This window comes from Antedon bifida, chromosome 5, assembly GCF_963402885.1.
Source record: "Antedon bifida chromosome 5, ecAntBifi1.1, whole genome shotgun sequence".
Taxonomy (NCBI): domain Eukaryota; kingdom Metazoa; phylum Echinodermata; class Crinoidea; order Comatulida; family Antedonidae; genus Antedon; species Antedon bifida.
Genome location: NC_136230.1, coordinates 1,750,109 through 1,775,377, shown reverse-complemented (window position 1 = coordinate 1,775,377; position 25,269 = coordinate 1,750,109). Strand labels below are relative to the sequence as shown.

General features: G+C 34.6%; 5 protein-coding genes across 8 annotated transcripts in view; 2 read left to right on the top strand and 3 right to left on the bottom strand.

Moving 5' to 3' along the window:
* Window positions 1–538: 538 nt before the first annotated feature.
* On the bottom strand, window positions 539–4,817 carry LOC144843801 (ADP-ribosyl cyclase/cyclic ADP-ribose hydrolase-like). The gene is made up of 8 exons (XM_078700752.1): window positions 4,663–4,817; window positions 3,174–3,350; window positions 2,794–2,920; window positions 2,369–2,578; window positions 1,988–2,064; window positions 1,770–1,865; window positions 1,392–1,481; window positions 539–964 (listed from the first exon to the last, which is right to left on the bottom strand). Exons 2-8 carry the CDS (start codon window positions 3,338–3,340, stop codon window positions 826–828), a joined length of 906 nt encoding a protein of 301 aa, XP_078556878.1. The 5' UTR covers window positions 3,341–3,350; window positions 4,663–4,817; the 3' UTR covers window positions 539–825.
* On the top strand, window positions 4,209–6,192 carry LOC144842513 (ras-related C3 botulinum toxin substrate 1-like). Its single transcript, XM_078698961.1, has 4 exons — window positions 4,209–4,238; window positions 4,479–4,596; window positions 5,375–5,535; window positions 5,747–6,192. Exons 1-4 carry the CDS (start codon window positions 4,209–4,211, stop codon window positions 5,834–5,836), a joined length of 399 nt encoding a protein of 132 aa, XP_078555087.1. The 3' UTR covers window positions 5,837–6,192.
* A 204-nt stretch (window positions 6,193–6,396) lies between these two features.
* On the bottom strand, window positions 6,397–13,893 carry LOC144843800 (ADP-ribosyl cyclase/cyclic ADP-ribose hydrolase-like). 2 transcript variants are annotated; one of them, XM_078700751.1, is made up of 8 exons: window positions 13,805–13,893; window positions 9,066–9,242; window positions 8,684–8,810; window positions 8,260–8,469; window positions 7,886–7,962; window positions 7,668–7,763; window positions 7,290–7,379; window positions 6,397–6,862 (listed from the first exon to the last, which is right to left on the bottom strand). In XM_078700751.1, exons 2-8 carry the CDS (start codon window positions 9,230–9,232, stop codon window positions 6,724–6,726), a joined length of 906 nt encoding a protein of 301 aa, XP_078556877.1. In that variant the 5' UTR covers window positions 9,233–9,242; window positions 13,805–13,893; the 3' UTR covers window positions 6,397–6,723. The 2 variants fall into 2 exon arrangements, with proteins under 2 accessions (XP_078556877.1, XP_078556876.1); XM_078700750.1 differs by lacking the exon at window positions 13,805–13,893 and adding an exon at window positions 10,565–10,730.
* Window positions 11,429–25,269, top strand: part of LOC144843804 (SPRY domain-containing protein 7-like) — a 171,084-nt gene continuing 157,243 nt past the window's right edge. Inside the window, exons 1-5 of one of the 3 annotated variants that reach the window (XR_013612288.1) lie at window positions 11,429–11,557; window positions 13,270–13,386; window positions 13,851–14,011; window positions 14,471–14,573; window positions 15,052–16,431. Coding sequence is in view for 1 of the 3 variants with exons in the window: in XM_078700757.1 (XP_078556883.1) it covers window positions 11,455–11,557; window positions 13,270–13,386; window positions 13,851–14,011; window positions 14,471–14,573; window positions 15,052–15,149 (582 nt within the window). In the remaining 2 variants the exon portion in view is untranslated. Of the gene's footprint in view, window positions 11,558–13,269; window positions 13,387–13,850; window positions 14,012–14,470; window positions 14,574–15,051; window positions 16,889–25,269 lie in introns of those variants that run through there. The other 2 variants (XR_013612289.1, XM_078700757.1) reach the window with 2 other exon arrangements.
* Window positions 19,832–24,956, bottom strand: LOC144843660 (PCI domain-containing protein 2-like). Its single transcript, XM_078700542.1, has 12 exons — window positions 24,884–24,956; window positions 24,279–24,320; window positions 24,019–24,140; window positions 23,725–23,790; window positions 23,116–23,157; window positions 22,787–22,841; window positions 22,323–22,426; window positions 22,123–22,198; window positions 21,666–21,807; window positions 21,109–21,209; window positions 20,780–20,979; window positions 19,832–20,430 (listed from the first exon to the last, which is right to left on the bottom strand). Exons 1-12 carry the CDS (start codon window positions 24,917–24,919, stop codon window positions 20,223–20,225), a joined length of 1,194 nt encoding a protein of 397 aa, XP_078556668.1. The 5' UTR covers window positions 24,920–24,956; the 3' UTR covers window positions 19,832–20,222.

Below are 25,269 nucleotides of genomic sequence, written 5' to 3'. Positions count from 1 at the left end.
TTTTAGACCGTTTTTCTGCATGTTAATATTTCTACGCTTTTCGTGCGTAGTTCAGCTTTAAGTCGTTGACTCGTTCGAAAAAGTAACTATATTGTCGTAGGTCTGACGGAGGAAGTATTTTGTTGTTGTTAGTACCGTATTTGGTTAAGGGCTATTACATTGTTATGCAATTGGTTAGTGAGTGAAGACTCGGTTAAGAGTTATGCACTGTAGACTGGGGAACGTATTGCAGGCGAAGATTCAGAAATCTCGCATATAGAGTGTGGGGCGATGTATAAAACGAAATAATTTATCATTTCAATAATGTATAGGCCTAATGTATGTACAGTAATTACACTATAAAGAATATTCCATAATATAAAAAATGTGTTTGTATTCGGTGATCAGTAACCGATTTTTTGTATGATTTATGTATACTAAATGCTTTAAATTCGCCGGTATGAAATGTGTAATAAAGTTGTTTAATGATTTCGGTTAGAAACAACTTGGCCTACTTTGTTTACATAATGCACCACCCAAACACATTGACAACATTCGACTTTATTAACACTAGCACTGTATAAATATTCATTATCAATACAAAAAGTAAGATTCAATTCTACATGTTCGCTAATACAAAATGTCTATTTTACTATCTGTCTGGGAAACATACAAGCTGATTTACTAAACTTGCTAAAACTAAACGTTTTTACTGATAGAGGCTTCATGATGGCAAGATACGTTTGTGGTAAAAACATTATTCTGACTAAGAACGTATTTGTACGTACCAATAGTCCAATTATATTTCTTGTTTTTTTTTCAAATTAATTATTAACAATAGTCCTATTACTTAATTTTTGTGGTTAGGTAAATAAAAGCCAGTAATGACGTCAGCACGGGCACCTTGATTTGGTTGCTACCGGATATGAGATACATGCACTCCTTCGCATCCACATTACTAGAACACTGCACATACGTCAATTGCCTGTAAAGGAAACAAACTCGTATTAAACATAAAGTAGATTACACTGCACATGCGCAAAGCCCATGTCGGATACCACGACAAAAATTCATTTCGGCGCGCATTTTTAAAGCATGGTAACTATCGCGTTAAAATGTTGAATAATGTTACATATTTTATACGCGCGCGTTCAAATGTTGATAGAAATGGTACACCTTTTATACGCGCGTGTTCATATGTTGATAATGGTACGATTTCAATACGCGCTCGTTCAAATGCGGTTGATAATGTTTTTATACGAACGCGTAAACGTTATCTGAGATCGTATCATTGTACTGTATAGTGCCTTATATCCAGTACGTACTTATCTACACCAAGTAGGTGCAGTTTAATACATTGTATATTCCTTTGTAACGTTACAAGCATACGGTAATTTTTCTCGTATACTTACTCAGTATCCTCTTCACATGTGTATGGAAGTTCACGTTTGTCTAAGTCTGCTTTAAGAGTTAACAGCGAACCATCATCACAAGTCTCGTGCCTTGAAAATAAACAGGTAGATATGCGTACAATGTATTATCATCTTCAACATCACGTTTGATATCATCATCACCTTCGAAAGCGCTGTCTACACTATCAAACTAGTTTGACAAAAAGGTGTGATGTGCCCAACTATGGTGGTGATATGACATCATGTCCATTGCATGCATCCATCCATCCATGCACATCATATTTTTTTGTCACATAAAGTTTGATAGTGTAGACAGGGCTTTAGTTCACTACTGTACAATTACTTAGCTCATGCTATGATAATGTTTAAACAACTCACTTTGGGTTTGTTTTTCCAATGTCGTGAGAAACAATTATACGAAGATTGCTGATGGAGTCTGGGTTGAGATTCGGCACCTCAATCCTTGCAAAGACGCTGTAGAAACAAACAATATCATTAGGTATACGTTCACATTAACTTATGTCGGATAAAAATAAGCGTTCACATTCCATATTTTCCGTCGGTAAACACCGTAACTATGTAGTGACTGGACTTACCTGTAGTTTCGATAAGCACCATCGGCATTTGATCCCGACAAGAGGACGGCGATATTACCATTCGCTCGTGAAGCAAACTGAGAGAAAAGGGCTACAAATTAGCTTTTGCATGATGACCTATTAATACGTCTAAATGGCCATTTACACAGATGAGCGGTAACGGTAATAATCTATATGTTATTCCAATTATGACCATTTACACACAAGGCGGAGAGGTTTCCGCTCAGGATAGATACAGATTCTACGTGAGAGGGACAAAAGCTACGCGGTTTTTCGCTTACCGTACCGCTCATCTGTGTAAATTGTCCTTAAAGGTTGAGGATAATTTATATATGATTAATTTACTAATTAGTCTTTTGTTATGTTGTGATTATAACTTACACTCTTCGAAGCCGAGTCCCATAATGTGCTCCTGGCGTCATTGCAGCTTCCCCATCTTGGACACTCGGTGTAATTGAGACCACTGGATGTTGAGCCACAAAACAAAAGATTGTTCATTAGATAACCAATGAGTGTATCTTCAATTGTTTTCAAGCCTGATGCCAAGGCGTATCGATGAGCGAGAGTGTCCGTGCCTGACCAAAACAAAGGCTAGATATACATGGAGTAAAATCATTTAAATTATTGTAAATTAATACGATTCGCGAATAAAATAAAAGGGGCGGATCCATTACATCAGCGGAAGTTAGGGACGCGCGCGCCGACGTGCGCTCACCACTCATCCTGGATCCGCGCCTCTGACATCTACAATATTAATGGATCCAATTAAATTTAAATAATAAACAGAAACTGAACATTCATCTTACACTATCTGCCGGAAGAGCTTGTTCAAAATTCGATATAAATTGTTCAAATGCATTTTCCTCGATGGAACACGGATCTTTGTTTTCAAACGCCGACAAAAACTGCGTGTACAAATTTGCACAGTCCAGTCTGTAAGTAAGAAAATGTGAAGTGACGTTATATGTGTGACACGTAACGATTCCAAGACAATGCAAAGTATAATCTGATAAAAGCGATGGATGATCCGAACAAAACTTAATTTCCACGTTCCTTAACATATATTAATACATATATAAAATGTATTAATCAGATTTTATTTTGGTTTGCAAATTAAGAAAAACTCAGCAAAGTATATGTTTCTTAAAACCTTTATAAAGGAAAAAGCAAAAACATATTAACTTACGATTGACTGAAGACTTGGTCAACCAACCAATTACTGTTCACAGGATAAACACCGTTTTTGTATTCCGAACACCGACCAATGAAAATGCTTTCTATATCAGGCGTAGTACCCGGATCGGCCGATGATGTAGCCACAAATACACTCACAAACAATAGGCAGCAAAACATCACTGTTATACTGAAAATAAATAATGATGTAGAAATGTTTTTCAATCGCACTAAACTACGCAATTCGGCAGCGGTCAGCGAACTAGTTGTGCCTATCTTTTCGTTGGCTGTTTTTATATCGAGAGACGTGATCATAAAATTCAAGGATTGAATTTATCCTTGGTTGGTATAATTTTAGAAATATCTGCCAAGATAAAGTGGATGGTACCGTGAAGATCTCGTCGTGCTTCTCCTATTGTGCTTTGACGAGAAACCTGCCTTGAGGCACATTACACAAAGAAACGGTATAAAGGTCGTTTGCTTCACAGTTTGATGTTTATAAATTACAGAAGATGCGCTCAAGCACATTCAGCGCACATTATCTGTTTAATAACTCATCATCATTCACAATATTCTCAGTAAGAAAAAGAACAAAAGGTGATAAAACAAAATATACGGGCACCATACTTCGTTGCCGTGACAACACTCCAGGCACGTATAAAATGCTGTTTCGACCAGTACAGGGAGTTGTAAAATAATATTTTACAACTCCCTGTTCCGACTGTGTCTCTCCCAGCTAACAGCCCTTTTCTAAAATGACTAGTGATATTATTTATCAGTTGGTCATAGTTGGAGGTTGATTCCTGAATGCACATATTTTTTAACACAGAAACTGACCGTTCTATCATGGTGCCATATTGAAATTATAATAACTAACAAAGTATTCATGGCCTAATTATGACTTAGTAGGAGGGGTTGGGGCGTAGGTAAATGTGGGGGGGGGGGGGTGGTATGTTGGAGGTGGTGGGAGATGGGGGTGATATAAAATAGGCATTGGCTAGCCAAATCCATGAGTGCTGCCGAAATTTAGTTTCAAAGGTATTTTAAAATGGGTCTCATAACCAAAGGGAGAACCAAAGTATAACATTTAGCCAACAGACAGCTTTATAACAGGAATATCGTATACATCGGAAATAGCGTAACCATGCTATATACGTACCCGCCGCGTACTCATACAAATAAAAGCGTTCGAATGATGATTTCGCCGTGTACTCGAAAGGCCAATTTACACAGACAGACGAGTGGTAACGGTAAATACCAACAATATAGAATATGTTATACACACAACGGACAGACGGGCGGTTTCCGCTCAGGATAGATACAGATTCTACGTGAGAAAAGGCTACGCGGTTTGCCGCTTACCGTTAACGGTAGTTTGTGTAAATTGGCCTTAACTCTGCAGTGGATAGAACCATTATTGTACCCACATCATGGAGGTATAAAAATAGAACTGAGTGCATGGAGTAACACCATGCATATAATATTACTGTAGGCATACTTACATTACAGATATGCAGATGCAAATATAGTTCCTGTATAAGTACACGTCCTTAATGACAATGATGAACTTAAGTAGGCCTACTTATATCGCGCAGTAGAATTAGAAAGGCTGTGATGCACTTATAAAATGTAAATTACTCTCTCAAAATACCAACAAGATGTGTGTTCTGCCCTACAACAACATGTGGTACTACGTCCAGTCTATAGAATGCTGTTTTTACTTTATTGTTCGATTCATATTGTGTGGAATGAGCCCTGCCTACTTCCTTTTGGGCACTGCCTTCTTCCTCTTATTGATATCTGTATACTTTTTGTCCGTATTACCTGTGTCTGTAAATAGGCTGGCCCGCCACAAGATTTGTATCTTCTTGGGCACTGCCTTCTTCCTCTTATTGATATCTGTATACTTTTTGTCCGTATTACCTGTGTCTGTAAATAGGCTGGCCCGCCACAAGATTTGTATCTTCTTGGGCACTGCCTACTTCCTTTTATTGATATCTGTATACTTTTTTATCATCAATTGACTTGTTATATATTTTACTGGAATTTGTTTGTTGATGTGTACTATTTCAATTAGGTTCTTATTTCCTTATTGACTTTTTTTCTGGCGCAACTACCTATCGTTTTAGTTTTTCATAGAAATCGTAAACCAGACAATAATATATTGTACTAACTGAATTACTAAGCCTTATGTATCCTATATTCTTTCGCCAGGTACTAAAATAGATCTCAGAGAAGATGCAGAAGTAATCAACAAATTGAAAAGAAAAGGACAAAAAGTTTACAGAAAGGAAGACGGAGAAAGACTTGCTAGCAAAATTGGTGCCGTTAAATACATGAAATGCTCTGCTCTTACGCAAGAAGGCTTGGATATGGTAAGACGAGTATACATTTTTTTTTTATTTGATTTATCCAGTTTTCTTTTGGTCTTCCTCGTGTTGGTCTTTTTACTTTCTTTACAGTTTCCTTATGATTGGACAATTGAGAACCAACACATCGTTGCGACCATTGCAGACGCATGGTTGCGTTTGGCAAATTGTAGAGAAGTGTTGGAAATGTTCACAGCATTATTTGTTTTTTATTCAGGTGTTTGAAGAAGTCGTACGTTCTATATTAAATCGACCTCCGCCTATAAACAACCATCAGCGCGAGAAGCCAGGATGTCAAATTATGTGATACTTACAACATCATTGTGATGGAATTAAAACGTATTTTTAGACCGTTTTTCTGCATGTTAATATTTCTACGCTTTTCGTGCGTAGTTCAGCTTTAAGTCGTTGACTCGTTCGAAAAAGTAACTATATTGTCGTAGGTCTGACGGAGGAAGTATTTTGTTGTTGTTAGTACCGTATTTGGTTAAGGGCTATTACATTGTTATGCAATTGGTTAGTGAGTGAAGACTCGGTTAAGAGTTATGCACTGTAGACTGGGGAACGTATTGCAGGCGAATTCAGAAATCTCGCATATAGAGTGTGGGGCGATGTATAAAACGAAATAATTTATCATTCCAATAATGTATAATGTATGTACAGTTATTACACTATAAAGAATATTCCATAATATAAAAAATGTGTTTGTATTCGGTGATCAGTAACCGATTTTTTGTATGATTTATGTATACTAAATGCTTTAAATTCGCCGGTATGAAATGTGTAATAAAGTTGTTTAATGATTTCGGTTAGAAACAACTTGGCCTACTTTGTTTACATAATGCACCACCCAAACACATTGACAACATTCGAATTTATTAACACTAGCACTGTATAAATATTCATTATCAATACAAAAAGTAAGATTCAATTCAATTTTCAAAGTCTACATTTTTCGCTAATACAAAATGTCTATGTTACTATCGTGAAGTTAAAAAACCGAACCAAAGAGTCTGGGAAACATACGGTACAAGCTTTGCTAAACTAAACTAAACGTTTTTACTGATAGAGGCTTCATGATGGCAAGATACGTTTGTGGTAAAACCATTATTCTGACTAAGAACGTATTTGTACGTACCAATAGTCCAATTATATTTCTTGTTTTTTTTAAATTAATTAATAACAATAGTCCTATTACTTAATTTGTGTGGTTAGGTAAATAAAAGCCAGTAATGACGTCAGCACGGGCACCTTGATTTGGTTGCTACCGGATATGAGATACATGCACTCCTTCGCATCCACATTACTAGAACACTGCACATACGTCAATTGCCTGTAAAGGAAACAAACTCGTATTAAACATAAAGTAGATTACACTGCACATGCGCAAAGCCCATGTCGGATACCACGACAAAAATTCATTTCGGCGCGCATTTTTAAAGCATGGTAACTATCGCGTTAAAATGTTGAATAATGTTACATATTTTATACGCGCGCGTTCAAATGTTGATAGAAATGGTACACCTTTTATACGCGCGTGTTCATATGTTGATAATGGTACGATTTCAATACGCGCGCGTTCAAATGCGGTTGATAATGTTTTTATACGAACGCGTAAACGTTATCTGAGATCGTATCATTGTACTGTATAGTGCCTTATATCCAGTACGTACTTATCTACACCAAGTAGGTGCAGTTTAATACATTGTATATTCCTTTGTAACGTTACAAGCATACGGTAATTTTTCTCGTATACTTACTCAGTATCCTCTTCACATGTGTATGGAAGTTCACGTTTGTCTAAGTCTGCTTTAAGAGTTAACAGCGAACCATCATCACAAGTCTCGTGCCTTGAAAATAAACAGGTAGATATGCGTACAATGTATTATCATCTTCAACATCACGTTTGATATCATCATCACCTTCGAAAGCGCTGTCTACACTATCAAACTAGTTTGACAAAAAGGTGTGATGTGCCCAACTATGGTGGTGATATGACATCATGTCCATTGCATGCATCCATCCATCCATGCACATCATATTTTTTTGTCACATAAAGTTTGATAGTGTAGACAGGGCTTTAGTTCACTACTGTACAATTACTTAGCTCATGCTATGATAATGTTTAAACAACTCACTTTGGGTTTGTTTTTCCAATGTCGTGAGAAACAATTATACGAAGATTGCTGATGGAGTCTGGGTTGAGATTCGGCACCTCAATCCTTGCAAAGACGCTGTAGAAACAAACAATATCATTAGGTATACGTTCACATTAACTTATGTCGGATAAAAATAAGCGTTCACATTCCATATTTTCCGTCGGTAAACACCGTAAATATGTAGTGACTGGACTTACCTGTAGTTTCGATAAGCACCATCGGCATTTGATCCCGACAAGAGGACGGCGATATTACCATTCGCCCGTGAAGCAAACTGAGAGAAAATGGCTACAAATTAGCTTTTGCATGATGGCCTATTAATACGTCTAAATGCCCATTTACACAGATGAGCGGTAACGGTAATAATCTATGTTATTCCAATTATGACCATTTACACACAACGCGGAGAGGTTTCCGCTCAGGATAGATACAGATTCTACGTGAGGGACAAAGGCTACGCGGTTTTTCGCTTACCGTACCGCTCATCTGTGTAAATTGTCCTTAAAGGTTGAGGATAATTTATATATGATTAATTTACTAATTAGTCTTTTGTTATGTTGTGATAACTTACACTCTTCGAAGCCGAGTCCCAGAATGTGCTCATGGCGTCATTGCAGCTTCCCCATCCTGGACACTCGGCGTAATTGAGACCACTGGATGTTGAGCCACAAAACAAAAGATTGTTCATTAGATAACCAATGAGTGTATCTTCCATTGTTTTCAAGCCTGATGCCAGGGCGTAGCGATGAGCGAGTGTGTTCGTGCCTGACCAAAACAAAGGCTAGAAATACATGGGGTAAAATCATAAAATCATGATAAATTAATACGATTCGCGAATAAAATAAAAAGGGCGGATCCATTACATCAGAGAAAGTTAGGGACGCGCGCGCCGACGTGCGCTCTCCACTTATCCTGGATCCGCGCCTCTGACATCTACTATATTAATGGATCCAATTAAATTTTAATAATAAACAGAAACTGAAAATACATCTTACACTATCTGCCGGAAGAGCTTGTTCAATATTCGATATAAATTGTTCAAATGCATTTTCCTCGATGGAACACGGATCCTTATTTTCAAACGCCGACAAAAACTGCGTGTACAAATTTTCACAGTCCAGTCTGTAAGTAAGAAAATGTGAAGTGACGTTATATGTGACGTAACGATTCCAAGACAATGCAAAGTATAATCTGATAAAAGCGATGGATTATATTCGAACAAAACTTAATTTCCACGTTCCTTAACATATATAAATACATATATAAAATGTATTAATCAGATTTTATTTTGGTTTGCAAATTAAGAAAAACTCGATCAGCAAAGTATATGTTTCTTAAAACCTTTATAAAGGAAAAATCAAAAACATATTAACTTACGATTGACTGAAGCCTTGGTCAACCAACCAATTACCGTTCACAGGATAAACGCCGTTTTTGTATTCCGAACACCGACCAATGAAAATGCTTTCTATATCAGGCGTAGTACCCGGATCGGCCGACGATGTAGCCACAAATACACTCACAAACAATAGGCAGCAAAACATCACTGTTATACTGAAAATAAATAATGATGTAGAAATGTTTTTCAATCGCATTAAACTACGCAATTAATTCGGCAGCGGTCAGCGAACTAGTTGTGCCTATCTTTTCGCTGGCTGTTTTTATATCGAGAGACGTGATCATAAAATTCAAGGCTTGATACCCTTGGTTGGTATAATTTTAGAAATATCTGCCAAGATAAAGTGGATGGTACCGTGAAGATCTCGTCGTGCTTCTCCTATTGTGCTTTGACGAGAAACCTGCCTTGAGGCACATTACACAAGAAATGGTATAAAGGTCGTTTGCTTCACAGTTTGATGTTTATAAATTACAGAAGATGCGCTCAAGCACATTCAGCGCGCATTATCTGTTTAATAACTCATCATCATTCACAATATTCTCAGTAAGAAAAAGAACAAAAGGTGATAAAACAAAATATACGGGCACCATACTTCGTTGCCGTGGCAACACTCCAGGCACGGCTTATAAAATGCTGTTCCGACCAGGGAGTTGTAAAATAATATTTTACAACTCCCTGTTCCGACTGTGTCTCTCCCAGCTAACAGCCCTTTTCTAAAAAGTAAAATGACTATAGTGAAATTACTATCAGTTGGCCATAGTTGGAGGTTGATTCCTGAATGCAACATATTTTTTAACACAGAAACTGACCTTCGTTTTTCATTGTGCCATATAGTTATAAATAACTAACAAAGTATTACGACTTGGTATGAGAGGGTATGGGGCGTGGGGGATGGGGGTAAGGGTGAAAGTATGGCATTGGCAAGCCAAATCCATGAGTAGGCCTACTGCCGAAATTCAGTTTCAATAAAGGTATTTTGTCACAATTATAACATCTACGTTGGTGTCTCATAATCAAAGGGAGAACCAAAGTATAACATTTAGCCAACAGACAGCTTTATAACAGGAATATCGTATGCATCGGAAATAGCCTACGTAACCATGCTATATACGTACCCGCCGCGTACTCATTTTACAAATAAAAGCGTTCGAGTGTTCTAATGATGATTTCGCCGTACGACACTCTAAATGCCAATTTACACAGACAGACGAGTGGTAACGGTAAATACCAACAATATAGAATATAATGTTACGCACACAACGGACAGACGGGCGGTTTCCGCTCAGGATAGATACAGATTCTACGTGAGAAAAGGCTACGCGGTTTGCCGCTTACCGTTACCGGTATAGTCTGTGTAAATTGGCCTTAACTCTGCAGTGGATGGAACCATTATTGTACCCACATCATGGAGGTATAAAAATAGAACTGAGTGCATGGAGTAACTCCATGCATATAATAATACTATAGGCATACTTACATTACAGATATGCAGATGCAAATATAGTTCCTGTATAAGTACACGTCCTTAATGACAATGATGAACTTAAGTAGGCCTACTTATCGTGCAGTAGAATTAGAAAGGCTGTGATGCACTTATAAAATGTAAATTACTCTCTCAAAATACCAACAAGATGTGTGTTCTGCCCTACAACAACATGTGGTACTACGTCCAGTCTATAGAATGCTGTTTTTACTTTATTGTTCGATTAACATATTGTATGGAATGAACCTTTGTTAAAAATGTAAAAGTTGTTTCATCAACCGTACGACCGGCTATTCATAATGTTACAGGTAATTTCAGCCTTTTTATAGCCCAGTATAATCATTTGTGCGTGCGATTAGTATGGGTTGAATGATCATGCCATTTCAATGAATGAATTTATTTTTCTTTTGCTTTCGCTCCTTCCTAAATACATAATGGGAACCAATCGGCTTTATACGAAGAAAATCATGCTGACTGATAATATAATAGGTGGTGATAATGTTTTAATTGACAAATTGCAAATCATAAAAAAAAACATAAATAAAACTTTTTTTTGGCCGTTTTTTGTTCTTATTGGCCGATTATATTTATTAATGTTATATTTTATACTATTTTATATTTTTGTAAATGCAATAATTTTAGCCTTTTGCTACTTTTTGTATTTTGTATTTATACCCGAATAAAATAAAATGTAAGAAGTAGCAACTATAGCCTATGGTTTACTTTATTGATTGATTTGTTTATTTTTGAAAGAATTAGTAGGCCTAATATAAATTGTTTGCAAATTGTGTACTCTGCACCACCATAGTTTAATCATTTTTCTAAATTGGTGGCGCTGTTCATCATCTATCCAACAACCACAGTTAGTTACAAATGTGATAAAAATGGCAACATGTTTTTGTTGTTTTCGATGTTTTGGAAATTCAGGATTCAATCATGTACCACTTAAAGAAATTCCCAATGTAATGATGGATACTAAACGAATGGGTATGTTTATTAGCTTTAGCTTAACAATGAGAAGTGTGGAATTATGCTAGGCCTAGTAGAAGCTGCGCTAATATATAGGCGTTGTCCAGGCAAGGCTAGCACTGGCCTGGCCGGCTAAAGACACTGATGACAATGGAATGGTAGGCCTAGCCTACAGTAGTTAGTGAAAGAAAGTGTTTGCTCTAGTTGCCCTCTCTCTGGCCTAGTGCCTAGATGGAGCAGTAGACACTATAATTTACTAGGTTTTTTTTGGATCTAATTAATTTATTTAGGCCTACCTAGGTCCAGGAGGTAATAAGGTCACATTTTATGTAAAAATAAATACTATTATTTATGGGCCTATCTAATTGCGATATTTTGTTCGTCTTTAAACGTTAGAAACATGAAAAATAAGTTAATTATATTATTATAGCAGCCTGCTATAAATAACTGCATGGATTGTTATTTTTCTTCTGTGATACACCCACTTTCGGTTGATTGCGTGAAGACAAAACAAATAAAACTGTAGAATCGTAACTTTTCAGCGAAAATACCAGGTCTTCCCCAATTTGTATTAGATTCTTCCAAAAAAGAAAGACCGACCACGCGAGGACATTCAACGTGAGCTACTAAAGTACTGCATTGTTTTTCTCATTTTATCACCTGACCTGGTAATGTTTTTTTAAAGTAATATGCATTTTTACAAAACGTCAACATTTGCAGGGCAAGTGTCTCTAACCTTTCTAACGTTTAGTAGGCTACTACTGAACCTTGACCTTGAGTATTAGTATTACTAATAGTACTGTATGTAGGCCTAGTTATTATTATTATTAGTAGTTGCAAACTACAGTTTACATGCACAATTTTAACCAAATTAACAAATTATTTATTTATTCCAGAACTCTAAATTACCTATCGTTAATTAACTATTGATATCTACTTTACTAAAAAGGTTCTCACCTTTTTTCCACTGTATCTGATGTTGTACTATGAATAACCAGCCCTTGTAGTAGCAAGACATAATGACCATATAACTGGGAATTAATCTATTTATCAGATCTGTTTTATACTAGTGCTATATACTAGACCACTTGAAGTCATGTGACATGTTTATGTTTAGTAATTGGCGACAACAGAATGCTAAAGATATTGATCTTTGACCCTTTGACACATTTTTAAAGTTATGAACTGTTTTCAACAAGTGTTGTAAAAGTAGGCAGTAATACTTAAATAAACAAACTAGACTTCTTTTGATAAAGGTTGTTTGTTAATACAACTCATTAAGTTATCTCACTACAGTGTATTTAAACATTTTACCTTTTTACTATCAAATAATTGATTATTTCAAACAGTACAGTACTGTATATTTATAGTAAACATACATGTGTTTGGGTTCAATTTTCCATTTCCTGTTGCTGTTCTGAAGCAATCAGAAAATGAATCTCCATTATCATTCTGGTAAAAAATGGCAAAATCAGCACTGTGGTCATGTTACAAGAGTTGTCAAAACAATATAGTAGATTATCTGATAAAAATCCTAGAAAGTAGGAAGCCTTTTCCCCTGACTGTTAAAAGGTTTATCACTTCATATTTAGAAATAATTAGTATAAAAAATCAGTGACTAGAATTATACTGTAGACTTGACGATGGTTTTGTGTTAATATAAGTGAAGTAAACAGATTTTCAAATTTAACAAATCATTAATGCAAATTTTTTTTTCATCTTGTATTCAGGCACAGATGTAGTAATTGTAAAAGCCGGTAGACGAATATGTGGTTCTGGAGCTGCCCTGGGAAATGCACCCATAGTTCAAGATAAATCATACTTTGAGATTAAAATACAATCAACAGGTAATGTACTTGAAACATGTTGATCATTTTATGCTAAATACCCTTAATTTTAATTTTATTAGTTTCATTTATTTGACCAATAAACAGATACAGAACAGAAACAAAGCACAATGGTCAGGGGCAACTAAAGCAAAAGAATTACTATAACTCAAAGAGTCAGTTGCCCCTTAAAAAACATCGAAATACAAAAAATATTGCACCAATCTGTTTTTTTGTATTTTAAACGATGTATTTTATCTGTTTTTTTTACCAAATTTTAACCTTTTTAACTCATTTTTATGTGAATTTTTAACTTTGAAGAAACAAAAATAATTAAAAAAACCATGTTTTATATTTTACTGTGTTTGACCATGAATAAATGAAATGAGAAATTGAAATGTACTGGTATCAGGATGTATAAAACATATGAATAACTTACTCAGTATGTTGCAGTGTGTGTCACCATCTTGTATTGTTTTTTGCAGGTGTTTGGGGTATTGGTCTTGCTACCAGGAAGTGCAATCTGAATTCTTTACCATTTGGTATGGATACAGAAAGTTGGGTGCTGAGGTCAGACGGATCAGCTTACCATAACGGTGAACTTAGACACAAACTTGCAGTTGAAATACAAGAGGGCGATATTCTAGTGAGTTGTAAGAGGATTAGTGAATACTTCAGGTGGTGACAGGAAGGGTACTTATCATCACTGCCATAATAAAAGTCACACTACAATAAGTAACCCAAGTTACAGAAAAAAATATATAGAAAATTAGTGATTTGTCTTTTAATTGAGTTGATGTAATTTTATGTAAATTGTATGTATTGTTGATAGTAGTTATGTTAGTTAAGTTTTCTTTTCTAATTGTATGTTTTTAAAATACTTGTAGAAGGAACTTACTGAAAAACAACTTAAGTTTCTGTTTTAGATTAAAGATGATTGCATATTCTTACAGAGAGCAATTTTTAATAATTTTTAGATTACATTTTTGGAAAATGTCTTTACATTTTTGGCGAATAAAGTACTGTGTATTTAATAATATTGAAAATAATATCAAATATGTGTTTTTTATTGCATAAGCTGGAGTAAAAATGGATTGTTTTTCAGGGTGTAACGTATGATCACGTTGAGATGAACCTGTACTGGAATGGTAACTCATTACAATGTCCATTTGATGGCATACGAGGAACAGTGTATCCACTTATATATGGTATAGTTTTTATACATTCCATCTGTAACAAAATATACAGGGAATTGTATACATTTTCAAGGCAATCTAACAACAGGATGCTGAGCTTGCCTTCCCAAGAGAGGAACTCGTAACAGTCCTTTAATCTTATGATTGGGTGCAACAAATTCTGTACATTATCCTCCTGATTGTGCTAACCAAACGTTTGAGGAAGCCAATTGAAAATTAGTCAAACTGTTAGTTCCGTGGAACTGATCGTGTCGCAACCACACACAAAGCCTTTGATCTAACAGAGCTCAGCATCCTGTTGTTGGATTGCCTTCCTTTGATCGTGTCGCAACCACACATAAAGCCTTTGATCTAACAGAGCTCTGCATCCTGTTGTTAGATTGCCTTGCTTTCATAACCCACTGTCTAATTTTGTATCGTACAGTTGTATATACAGATCCTCCGCTCATGTCATAGTACAGTACTAATGAATGCTATTTTTTTGTTCTAGTGGATGAAGGTGCAATAATTGATGTGCAGTTTAGTGAGTTTTATCATCAACCTCCAAATGGCTTTGACAAAATCATGTTTGAACAATCGTTGCTGTAACACAGTATATAGAATATTTATATGTGAATACATTTATGTGTCAGGAGGAATGGTATATTCCGAAGTAGTAAAGGATGGAATAATTGAAGAATCTGTTGAAGAGGAAAAGGTTAAACCTCCTAAGGCTGCGTTCACACATGTTCCATTTCACCATGGATAAATAAGTTGGAGTTATTTTTTTTCCTTAAGGTTTATCGCAAATAGGAACGAGGAATGTCATTGCACAATTCATGGATTGATGGGAAGGGTTTGGGAGAAAACGCCACGTCACGACGCGCACGTACAAACAATTTAACAAATCGCACGTACGTACGCGTTGTGATGTTTCCTCCCAAACCCTTCCCATCATGCATTGTGCAATGACGTCATGCGTCACGCACGCTATTTGCAATAAACTTTAACGGCGTCGTTTTTTAAATAATGGAAAATCATGGAATTGAACGTCTCCATTTTGAATGTAGCTTAAGTCTCCACATAACTATTGGAAGATCTGGTGAAGAAAGTGAAGAATTTGTTGCCAAGATGAATGGTGCAGTATCCACCAGGTATGGGCTGATGTCAGAATCTGTTTGGGCCGAGTTTACTCCTGGTTATTGTACATTGGTGGTATTGGTTTTGTTTGCGAAATGCAATTTGTTTTTAAATCGGATAAAGGAATACATTATTGAATAGAAATGTAATATATGTACTGTATGTATATATTGTTATAAATTTTTGAATTACCAAAAACATGGTAATATACAATGTTGTATTATATTCAATTGTATATAATATACAGCTATACAAAAAATACAGTATGTGTAAAGTGTTTTAAATTATTGAATTTGAAAATGTTTTTTAAAGTAAGTTTATCATTGGAGGTCTTCTCTGTGTTTGAATAAATGGGGAAAACACTACGTGGGGAGGTATATGATTTTATTCCTGGATGTGTGTGATTAGGGTCAACCTGTTTATAAACTACGTTTTTTAGATTAAATAATATCACCCGCACATTGAAATTAATGCTTGGTTCCCATTAGAGACGCAACGCAATAATATTACACGCACGTTGAGTAATGCTTGTATCCCACTAGAGACGTAACGTTATATAACTCTAAAGCGTGGTTCCCACTAGCGACGCAACGCAAGGACGTAACGCAACGCAAATGAACTGACCAATCACAAGCGATGGCTTATTCGCTTGTGATTGCTAACTGTCTATAACTTCGCTTGTCATTGGCTAAAACGCTTACGTTGCGTTTACGTCCTTGCGTTACGTTCTAGTGGGAACCAAGCTTAATGCGTTGTGTCTACGTCCTTGCGTTGCGTCTCTAGTGGGAACTGTCCTATTGTATACCTCTAACCCTTGAACTTGTAGCTTTTTACTCTGATTAAAAGCATTGGAAAAGCCACCGTGATTCGTTAACTATGATTTTCCTTTTATATATATTTTATATATATTTATCTTTTTTAACCAAGGACATGCATTTAAATTTTAACGACGTAAATTCGTTTAAAAATATTACTGTACTAGACTGTTGCAGGGTGCTAAAAGTATATAGTATAGGAAACGTCCAAAATCAATCACCTCGGAAAACTAGGCCCATTACGATCTTGCGATGTTTTTAAAATGTTAAATATATTTCTTGTTTGAAGAATATCAATTGTACTGTATCTATTTTTTATTTTGGTCATTTTGATTTGTTCCTTGTGTTTTTCATTGTTTGATTTGTACAGCTACCGTAATAAAAAAAACGGGCAAGTTATTGATTTGTAATATTTTATCTTTTGTGGTTAACCACCACCCATGGAGGTGTCCATGCACCACCTTTATTTATTCATTCAAACTTTCATTCTGACTTTATATAATACAGTATATATTAAATTTCCGTTTACTACCTTTTTAAAATTTCATTTATAATGCAATAATATTGCCATATATGCCCATATATTGCGTTATCATCTTATATAGTCATAGTAACCAGTTATGTCAAAAAATAAAAGGGTAGAAATTTAGTCATTTTTCGAAAGGGATTTTCCCCAAAAATGGCAAAATTTCGACATTTTTATTTTTCGATAAAACTGGTTACTATAGCATAGTTGACATGTGCAAAACCCATTATTCGACTCTGCGCATGTTTATTGTGCTATAGTAACCATTTATGTCAACAAATAAAAGGGTCGAAAAATGCCAATTTTTCGAAAATTTTCCTGTACTATAGTACAGGGATTTTTCCCAAAAATGGCCAAATTTCGACCTTTTTATTTTTCGATAAAACTGGTTACTATAGTATATTTGACATGCGCAGAACCCATTATTCGACTCTGCGCATGTTTATTGTGCTATAGTAACCATTTATGTCAAAAAATAAAAGGGTCGAAAAATGCCAATTTTTCGAAAATTTCCCTGTGCTATAGTACAGGGATTTTTTCCAAAAATGGCCAAATTTCGACCTTTTTATTTTTCGATAAAACTGGTTACTATAGCATAGTTGACATGCGCAGAACCCATTATTCGACTCTGCGCATGTTTATTGTGCTATAGTAACCATTTATGTAAAAAAATAAAAGGGTCGAAAAATGCCCAGTTTTCGAAAATTTCCCTGTACTATAGTACAGGGATTTTTTCCAAAAATGGCCAAATTTCGACCTTTTTATTTTTCGATAAAACTGGTTACTATAGCATAGTTGACATGCGCACAACCCATTATTCGACTCTGCGCATGTTTATTGTGCTATAGTAACCATTTATGTCAAAAAATAAAAAGGTCGAAAAATGCCCATTTTTCGAAAATTTCCCTGTACTATAGTACAGGGATTTTTCCCAAAAATGGCCAAACTTCGACCTTTTTATTTTTCGATAAAACTGGTTACTATAGCATAGTTGACATGGCACAACCCATTATTCGACTCTGCGCATGTTTATTGTGCTATAGTAACCATTTATGTCAAAAAATAAAAAGGTCGAAAAATGCCCATTTTTCGAAAATTTCCCTGTACTATAGTACATGGATTTTTCCCAAAAAATGGCCAAACTTCGACCTTTTTATTTTTCGATAAAACTGGTTACTATAGTATATTTGACATGCGCAGAACCCATTATTCGACTCTGCGCATGTTTATTGTGCTATAGTAACCATTTATGTCAAAAAATAAAAGGGTCGAAAAATGCCCAGTTTTCGAAAATTTCCCTGTACTATAGTACAGGGATTTTTTTCAAAAATGGCCAAATTTCGACCTTTTTATTTTTCGATAAAACTGGTTACTATAGCATAGTTGACATGGCACAACCCATTATTCGACTCTGCGCATGTTTATTGTGCTATAGTAACCATTTATGTCAAAAAATAAAAGGGTCGAAAAATGCCCAGTTTTCGAAAATTTCCCTGTACTATAGTACAGGGATTTTTTTCCAAAAATGGCCAAATTTCGACCTTTTTATTTTTCGATAAAACTGGTTACTATAGCATAGTTGACATGCGCACAACCCATTATTCGACTCTGCGCATTTTTATTGTGCTATAGTAACCATTTATGTCAAAAAATAAAAAGGTGGAAAAATGCCAATTTTTCGAAAATTTCCCTGTACTATAGTACAGGGATTTTTTTCCAAAAATGACCAAATTTCGACCTTTTTATTTTTCGATAAAACTGGTTACTATAGCATAGTTGACATGCGCACAACCCATTATTCGACTTTGTACAAGTTTATTGTGCTATAGTAACCATTTATGTCAAAAAATAAAAAGGTCGAAAAATGCCCATTTTTCGAAAATTTCCCTGTACTATAGTACAGGGATTTTTCCCAAAAATGGCCAAATTTCGACCTTTTTATTTTTCGAAAAAACTGGTTGCTATAGCATAGTTGACATGCGCAGAACCCATTATTCGACTCTGCGCATGTTTATTGTGCTATAGTAACCATTTATGTAAAAAAATAAAAGGGTCGAAAAATGCCCAGTTTTCGAAAATTTCCCTGTACTAAATAGTACAGGGATTTTTTTTCCAAAAATGGCTAAATTTCGACCTTTTTATTTTTCGATAAAACTGGTTACTATAGCATAGTTGACATGCGCACAACCCATTATTCGACTTTGTACAAGTTTATTGTGCTATAGTAACCATTTATGTCAAAAAATAAAAAGGTCGAAAAATGCCCATTTTTCGAAAATTTCCCTGTACTATAGTACAGGGATTTTTCCCAAAAATGGCCAAATTTCGACCTTTTTATTTTTCGAAAAAACTGGTTGCTATAGCATAGTTGACATGCGCAGAACCCATTATTCGACTCTGCGCATGTTTATTGTGCTATAGTAACCATTTATGTAAAAAAATAAAAGGGTCGAAAAATGCCCAGTTTTCGAAAATTTCCCAAAACTGGTCAAATTTCGAACTTTTTATTTTTCGATAAAACTGGTTACTATAGCATAGTTGATGATAACGTAATATTGTTTAAATATGTTGCGCAAAACACATTATGTGATTCTGCGCATGCAAATTTGTCTTTTTATTTTTATTGATTATTTTCAGCGCTGGGCTGTAATCACAAAATTAAATAAATAAAGTATACAGTCCATGGTCCAAGCGATGGATTGAGTAAGTCGTGATCACTAGAATTCCAGAGGGACGTACTGTAGTACGTTATTAGAGTTCTTTACTAATGACTGTACTGGCAACCAACAAAAACAAAACCCATAAAAAGATAAAGAAAAAGTTGTATTTTAATTGTAATAAAATATGTACAATGCTTTTACAAAACGTAGTAGCTTAATTACAACTCCATTGATCAGTAGGACATGTACGTGTAAACAAACTTCCATTGAGAATTACACAGAATTATTGCCAACACACGTACGTCATCCCGTACATGACCACGTGAGTCGTCACCAGCATTCATTACGCAGACAGAATTGGGAATGCATTTTGCTTTATCGGCAACACACGTACGTCATCCCGTACACGATCATGTGACCTGAGAATCGTCACCAGCATTCATTACGCAGACAGAATTGGGAATGCATTTTGCTTTATCGGCAACACACGTACGTCATCCCGTACACGATCATGTGACCTGAGAATCGTCACCAGCATTCATTACGCAGACAGAATTGGGAATGCATTTTGCTTACTGACAACAAGCTTTTTATGTTGGTGTGAAATATAACCCTTGATCCGACCTTGAAATATGAGGTTTGCAATAATACACTCAACCTCATCGCCATCAACATCGGACTCTCCCATCCATTTAAGAGCAGACACAAACGCATCAACGGGTAACTGATGCGTGTTCATAATAACCGACCTGTAAAAAAAACAATTAAGTGAAAGTCAAAGAGCTTGTTCATAATAACCTATGTGTGAAAAAAAATGAAAGTCAAAGAGCTTTAAAATATGATATGAAGTTATTTAGTGATATGATGCCTGACTAATCTTATATCGATTCTGGGTACAATTCCAATATGTTATTGGTAAAGCTCTATCTACACTATAAAACTAGTTTGACAAAAACAAGTGTGAGGTGCCCAAATACAGTAGTGATATGCCAAAATATGGTAGTGATATGACATCATCACGTCAATATATGGGCACATCAAATGTTGTTGTAACATAAAATTTGATAGTGTAGACAGAGCTTAAGATATGGAACGTACACTTTTTTAAACAGGTTCCTGTATGTGATGATTTTGAGCTTCTCCAGAATAAGGTAGACACCACTCTTGATGAAAAAGTCCTCGTGTTTTTCCAACGTCTCGGTCAGTAGCTGCAGGTTGCCAACACGGACAGCTTTAGCAATGTCAATAAATGGAGTGAGGTCATACTTGTGTAAGAGATTCGTTTTTGGCATTTGACCCTAATAAAAAATTTAAGAAGTTACATACATTAAAGACTAAAGTACCGTTGACAATTGAGCCAGGAATTGATCTCAGCTTTGACGAAGGAATTGAACAATTGAGTAATAATGGAAATTGAAAGAGCATACCAGCAACATCTTTACAGGTAAAAGATATATCAGAATGAGGCGTTTATTGTGTCGACTTCCGTGGTGGCAATGCTGGAACGCAAAACTCAAATCATCCTCAGCTGAAAAACAGTAAAAAAGTATATTACATTATGATGAATTATTTTGAGTTTGTTTACATTACAAAGATTCTGCATCTGGCAGCATTAATAATAACATTGTTTAGACCTCCTAACTTGGAAAAAATAAATATTGTATCAGGTTTTATGATACTATAGAGGGTGCTGTAACACTAAATCAAACAATAGAGGGTGCTGTGAAAAATCTAAAAATATTGCCATCATTAACGCGTGCCAGAGGCGAAAAAGGCATTGCACTTATTATTATACTCATTATTTAACTTATTAAACAATGCATAAATGGATTATAAACATCATACGGACCGATATGTAGTATGTTTTCTATTTTCATCAATATCTAGAGTAGTAGAAATTATAAATTGGGAGATTTTTGTGGTTTATCCAAAATATCGTGAGACTCTCGCCATTGTCGGGATAGTTGGGAGGTCTGCTACTTACCACCCTTAAAGTCGCCCTCAAACATGGCTTTCCTTCCGACATAATACTTGTAGGTAACTCGTTGTGCGATGCTATATTTAGTTTGATGCGATGAGCTGTTGATGGCGCGAATCAACGGTTTACAAAGGTGAAGTTTGTTAATCTGCAAAAAAAAGAAAAGGAACTGTCAATATTTATCAATATCCATCAATATTTAATTTGGTATATTACTAAAGGTGACGTTTGTTAATCTGCAAAAAAAAAAGCAAAGCAATTGGAGGACCTATCAATATTTATCAATATCTATCAATATTTATCAATATCCATCAATATTTATTTTGGTATATTACTACTTACATGATGTACATTAGACATTACATTAGATTGCAATGCTATTTAATTTGGTATATTATTACTATTATGATGTATTAAGATTAGACAATACATTAGATAATAAATATCACTGCTATTTAATTACCTTAAAGTAAATTTTAAACAGCTGGTTGACTAAATAAAGCATTCCTTGTTTTTTAGAGTCTTCCCAGGGAGGTCTCCTGAAAAAAAAATTAAAAAAAAAAAATTATATAATTATTCAATAAGCGTTCTGCGTAGTGCGGATAATAAATGCAAGTAACAATGAACGAATACGTATTTTACGTAACAACACTTTAACCTTACGTATCACTTGCACATGTCCTAAAGCATTGCATGAGGGTCTCGGCCGCTTTCTCCAGCTTCTCTCCTGGTTTGCCTTTGCCCATCTTTTGCATTTGACTATCAGCCTACGTTACAAACAATAAAAATGGTTAGTGAATATTAACTGGTAACAGTATGTTTTCTTAAGGCTCTGTCTACACTATTAAACTAGTTTAACAAAAAAAGTGATGTGCCCAAATATGGTAGTGATATGACATCATCATCATGTTTGATCCAAAACAAATGACTGGGGTAATAATGTTCAGCGCTTAGAGGTTTCACAACATTAGGCGCTAATGTAAATCCAGGATATTATTACTATACTATTATTATATATGGGCACATCACATTTTTTTGTCACATAAAGTTTGATAGTGTAAACAGGGCTTAATATATAGTATTTATAAAATAATGAAACTGTATTACTATACAGTGTTAATACTTACAGCTGTGGCGTAGAGCCTCAGGTCCAATGTGATGGTATATAGAACTGGTAAAGCCCTAGATAATAAAACACAATAATGTACAAATAATTCATATTTACGTGTTAAATGCAGAGAATATTTTATATATCTATCTATTGTTAAAAATAATCATAATTACATATTCAAATTATGTTTGACAAAAGGTCAACTTTTATTTTGAAAGAATGGAAAAGCCGAATTGTAATACGAATATAAATCATTCATTTTTATGTTTATAACACACTTTACCAAAAACCGAGCATGCAATAGTACATTCCATAGCATGCAATTGTAAATTCAAAATATATTACCAGTTTTCTTCTTTATGAGTCTGCAAAGCTTTGTTAAATTCACTAGATTACAGAAATTAAGAAAAATTTTAATTTTTAAATTGTATTTACTACTGGTGCCATGAATTACTAAACAACATACAGAAAAGTTACAATGCATATGAAATGGAATCAGCTTCTCAGATTGTATCAATTTTTCATCAAGATTTTTTTTTTTAGCGTAGAAAGGGTGACATTATTCTGAATTTAAATAAAAATAAATTTGTGCTATTATAAAATAAATGTAATTCATAGTTACATGGATGCAACAGTTATTGAATAACATCATACAGTATTTGCTTTTGTATATTATAAACTATATATTTCATCTTATTAAAGTTATATATATTTTTTCCTTGTTTTAGTGCACCACTAGTAAAAGCTTTTAGCTTGTTTTGTGGTTGTCCCTTTTTTAAATTCTTCTCAGTTTTACAATGATACAAATTTACTTTATTGTGTCATGCTTAAAATAAAAATCAATATCAATCAATATATAATACTATTATTAGAGAGCCACTTTGATAGTGCTTGCACTGTTGGCAATCCTCAGGAAATAAATAAATAAACTGCAGCAGAGCCATAAAAGGATACCTTACAAGAAGTGATTGAAATCCATAACAAGCCACAAGATCTTGGTTGTTTGAGCTCCAAATGCATCTAGCAAAGATAACAATATAAATAATAATAATAATGTTATTCACAAAATCACAACAATTCTTTGTGATTTCTTCTTTCTAAGCTTTTCTCTGTAAGATCCCTGCAATATTGTATATAACAATGTTAATATATATTAATGAATAAATGTGAATGAATTTGAGATAATATAGATATTAAATTAAAATTTCACCAATTATATTGTGTCTGAATTGAATGTTAATTCATTACTTTAAGTGAGCAGCGACAATTTTATCGTACGGCGGTTCCAAAATACTTTCACAGTGCGTTTCAGGATCATCGATGCGTAGATTTGGATTGAATATATGTGGATCACGATTGGACAATAATTCCTGCAATGATTACAAAAACACATCAAAACATTATTTATTATTTTTTGCTTTGTTGTATTGCTTATAGACATTTTTTAATACAGAAAAAAATGTTGTATTTCTTAATTAATAATTTTATTAATAATTAATACTACATACCACCAATATGTCACTATCTTTGTACTGTATTGCTGAATCCACCTACAAAAACAAATTGGATACTTTAGGTTTTAGTTCGATCATTCGGCTTATGTATTTTGTCAATGCCTTCTCTTATCTAGTTAGCCTAGGCCTATCACTCATGGCCTACACACTATCATCAGTTACCAGAAGCTATAAAAATATATATTTATGAATATGAATGATAATTTATGTTATTTAATATTACTTTCTTTCTCGAAATACATTACTAGTCTAGTAGAGTAGAGAATATTATTACTTATTAGCCTACTACAAATATCAGAGTAGTACTAGACTAGGCCCTGCTAAAAACAGCGCAAGATAATGCTAGGCTCATCAGTCATTTTACACCATGCTTTTGCCTAGACCAGTACCCCACTCGACGCGATATTCTGCCACTCTTCACATTGGTCCGCTGCCGTCCATCTCATCTAGCTGGCCTAGAGTTTAGTCTAGCTGTATTTAAGGAAGTATTAACATGATTTGTATAATGTATATCGGGAAAAGTTAACACCATATTCTCACAATCTTTGCAGACACACAAATGGTGTTAATGAAGGACAAAACGACTATTTTAACATTACCTTGCGGAGGTACGAATTCAGCGAGGTCTGCGCCATGTTTAAATTGCCATTTCTTAAATTGCATTATGGGAGGTCAAACTCTAATCATGCAAGCTCACATGTTTCTTTAATTATTTCAATAATAATCAAGTAAACAAGAATTTAAACGCAAAATGCCCTCACATTTAAATTTTCGAAAATATAAAATATTATTTGGATAAATAATTTTAAAGTATTAAAATATGACCTGCCACGTCAAGTTTAGCTAGCCTTTTTATCTATCAGAGGCTTGTTTACACTCTAGAATATTATGTTTATTAATACGCTATATTTTATATTTAATGTTTAAGTATTGTTAAACTACTTTAATAATAACATACATTATTTTAAACTTTAGGTTTTCTATA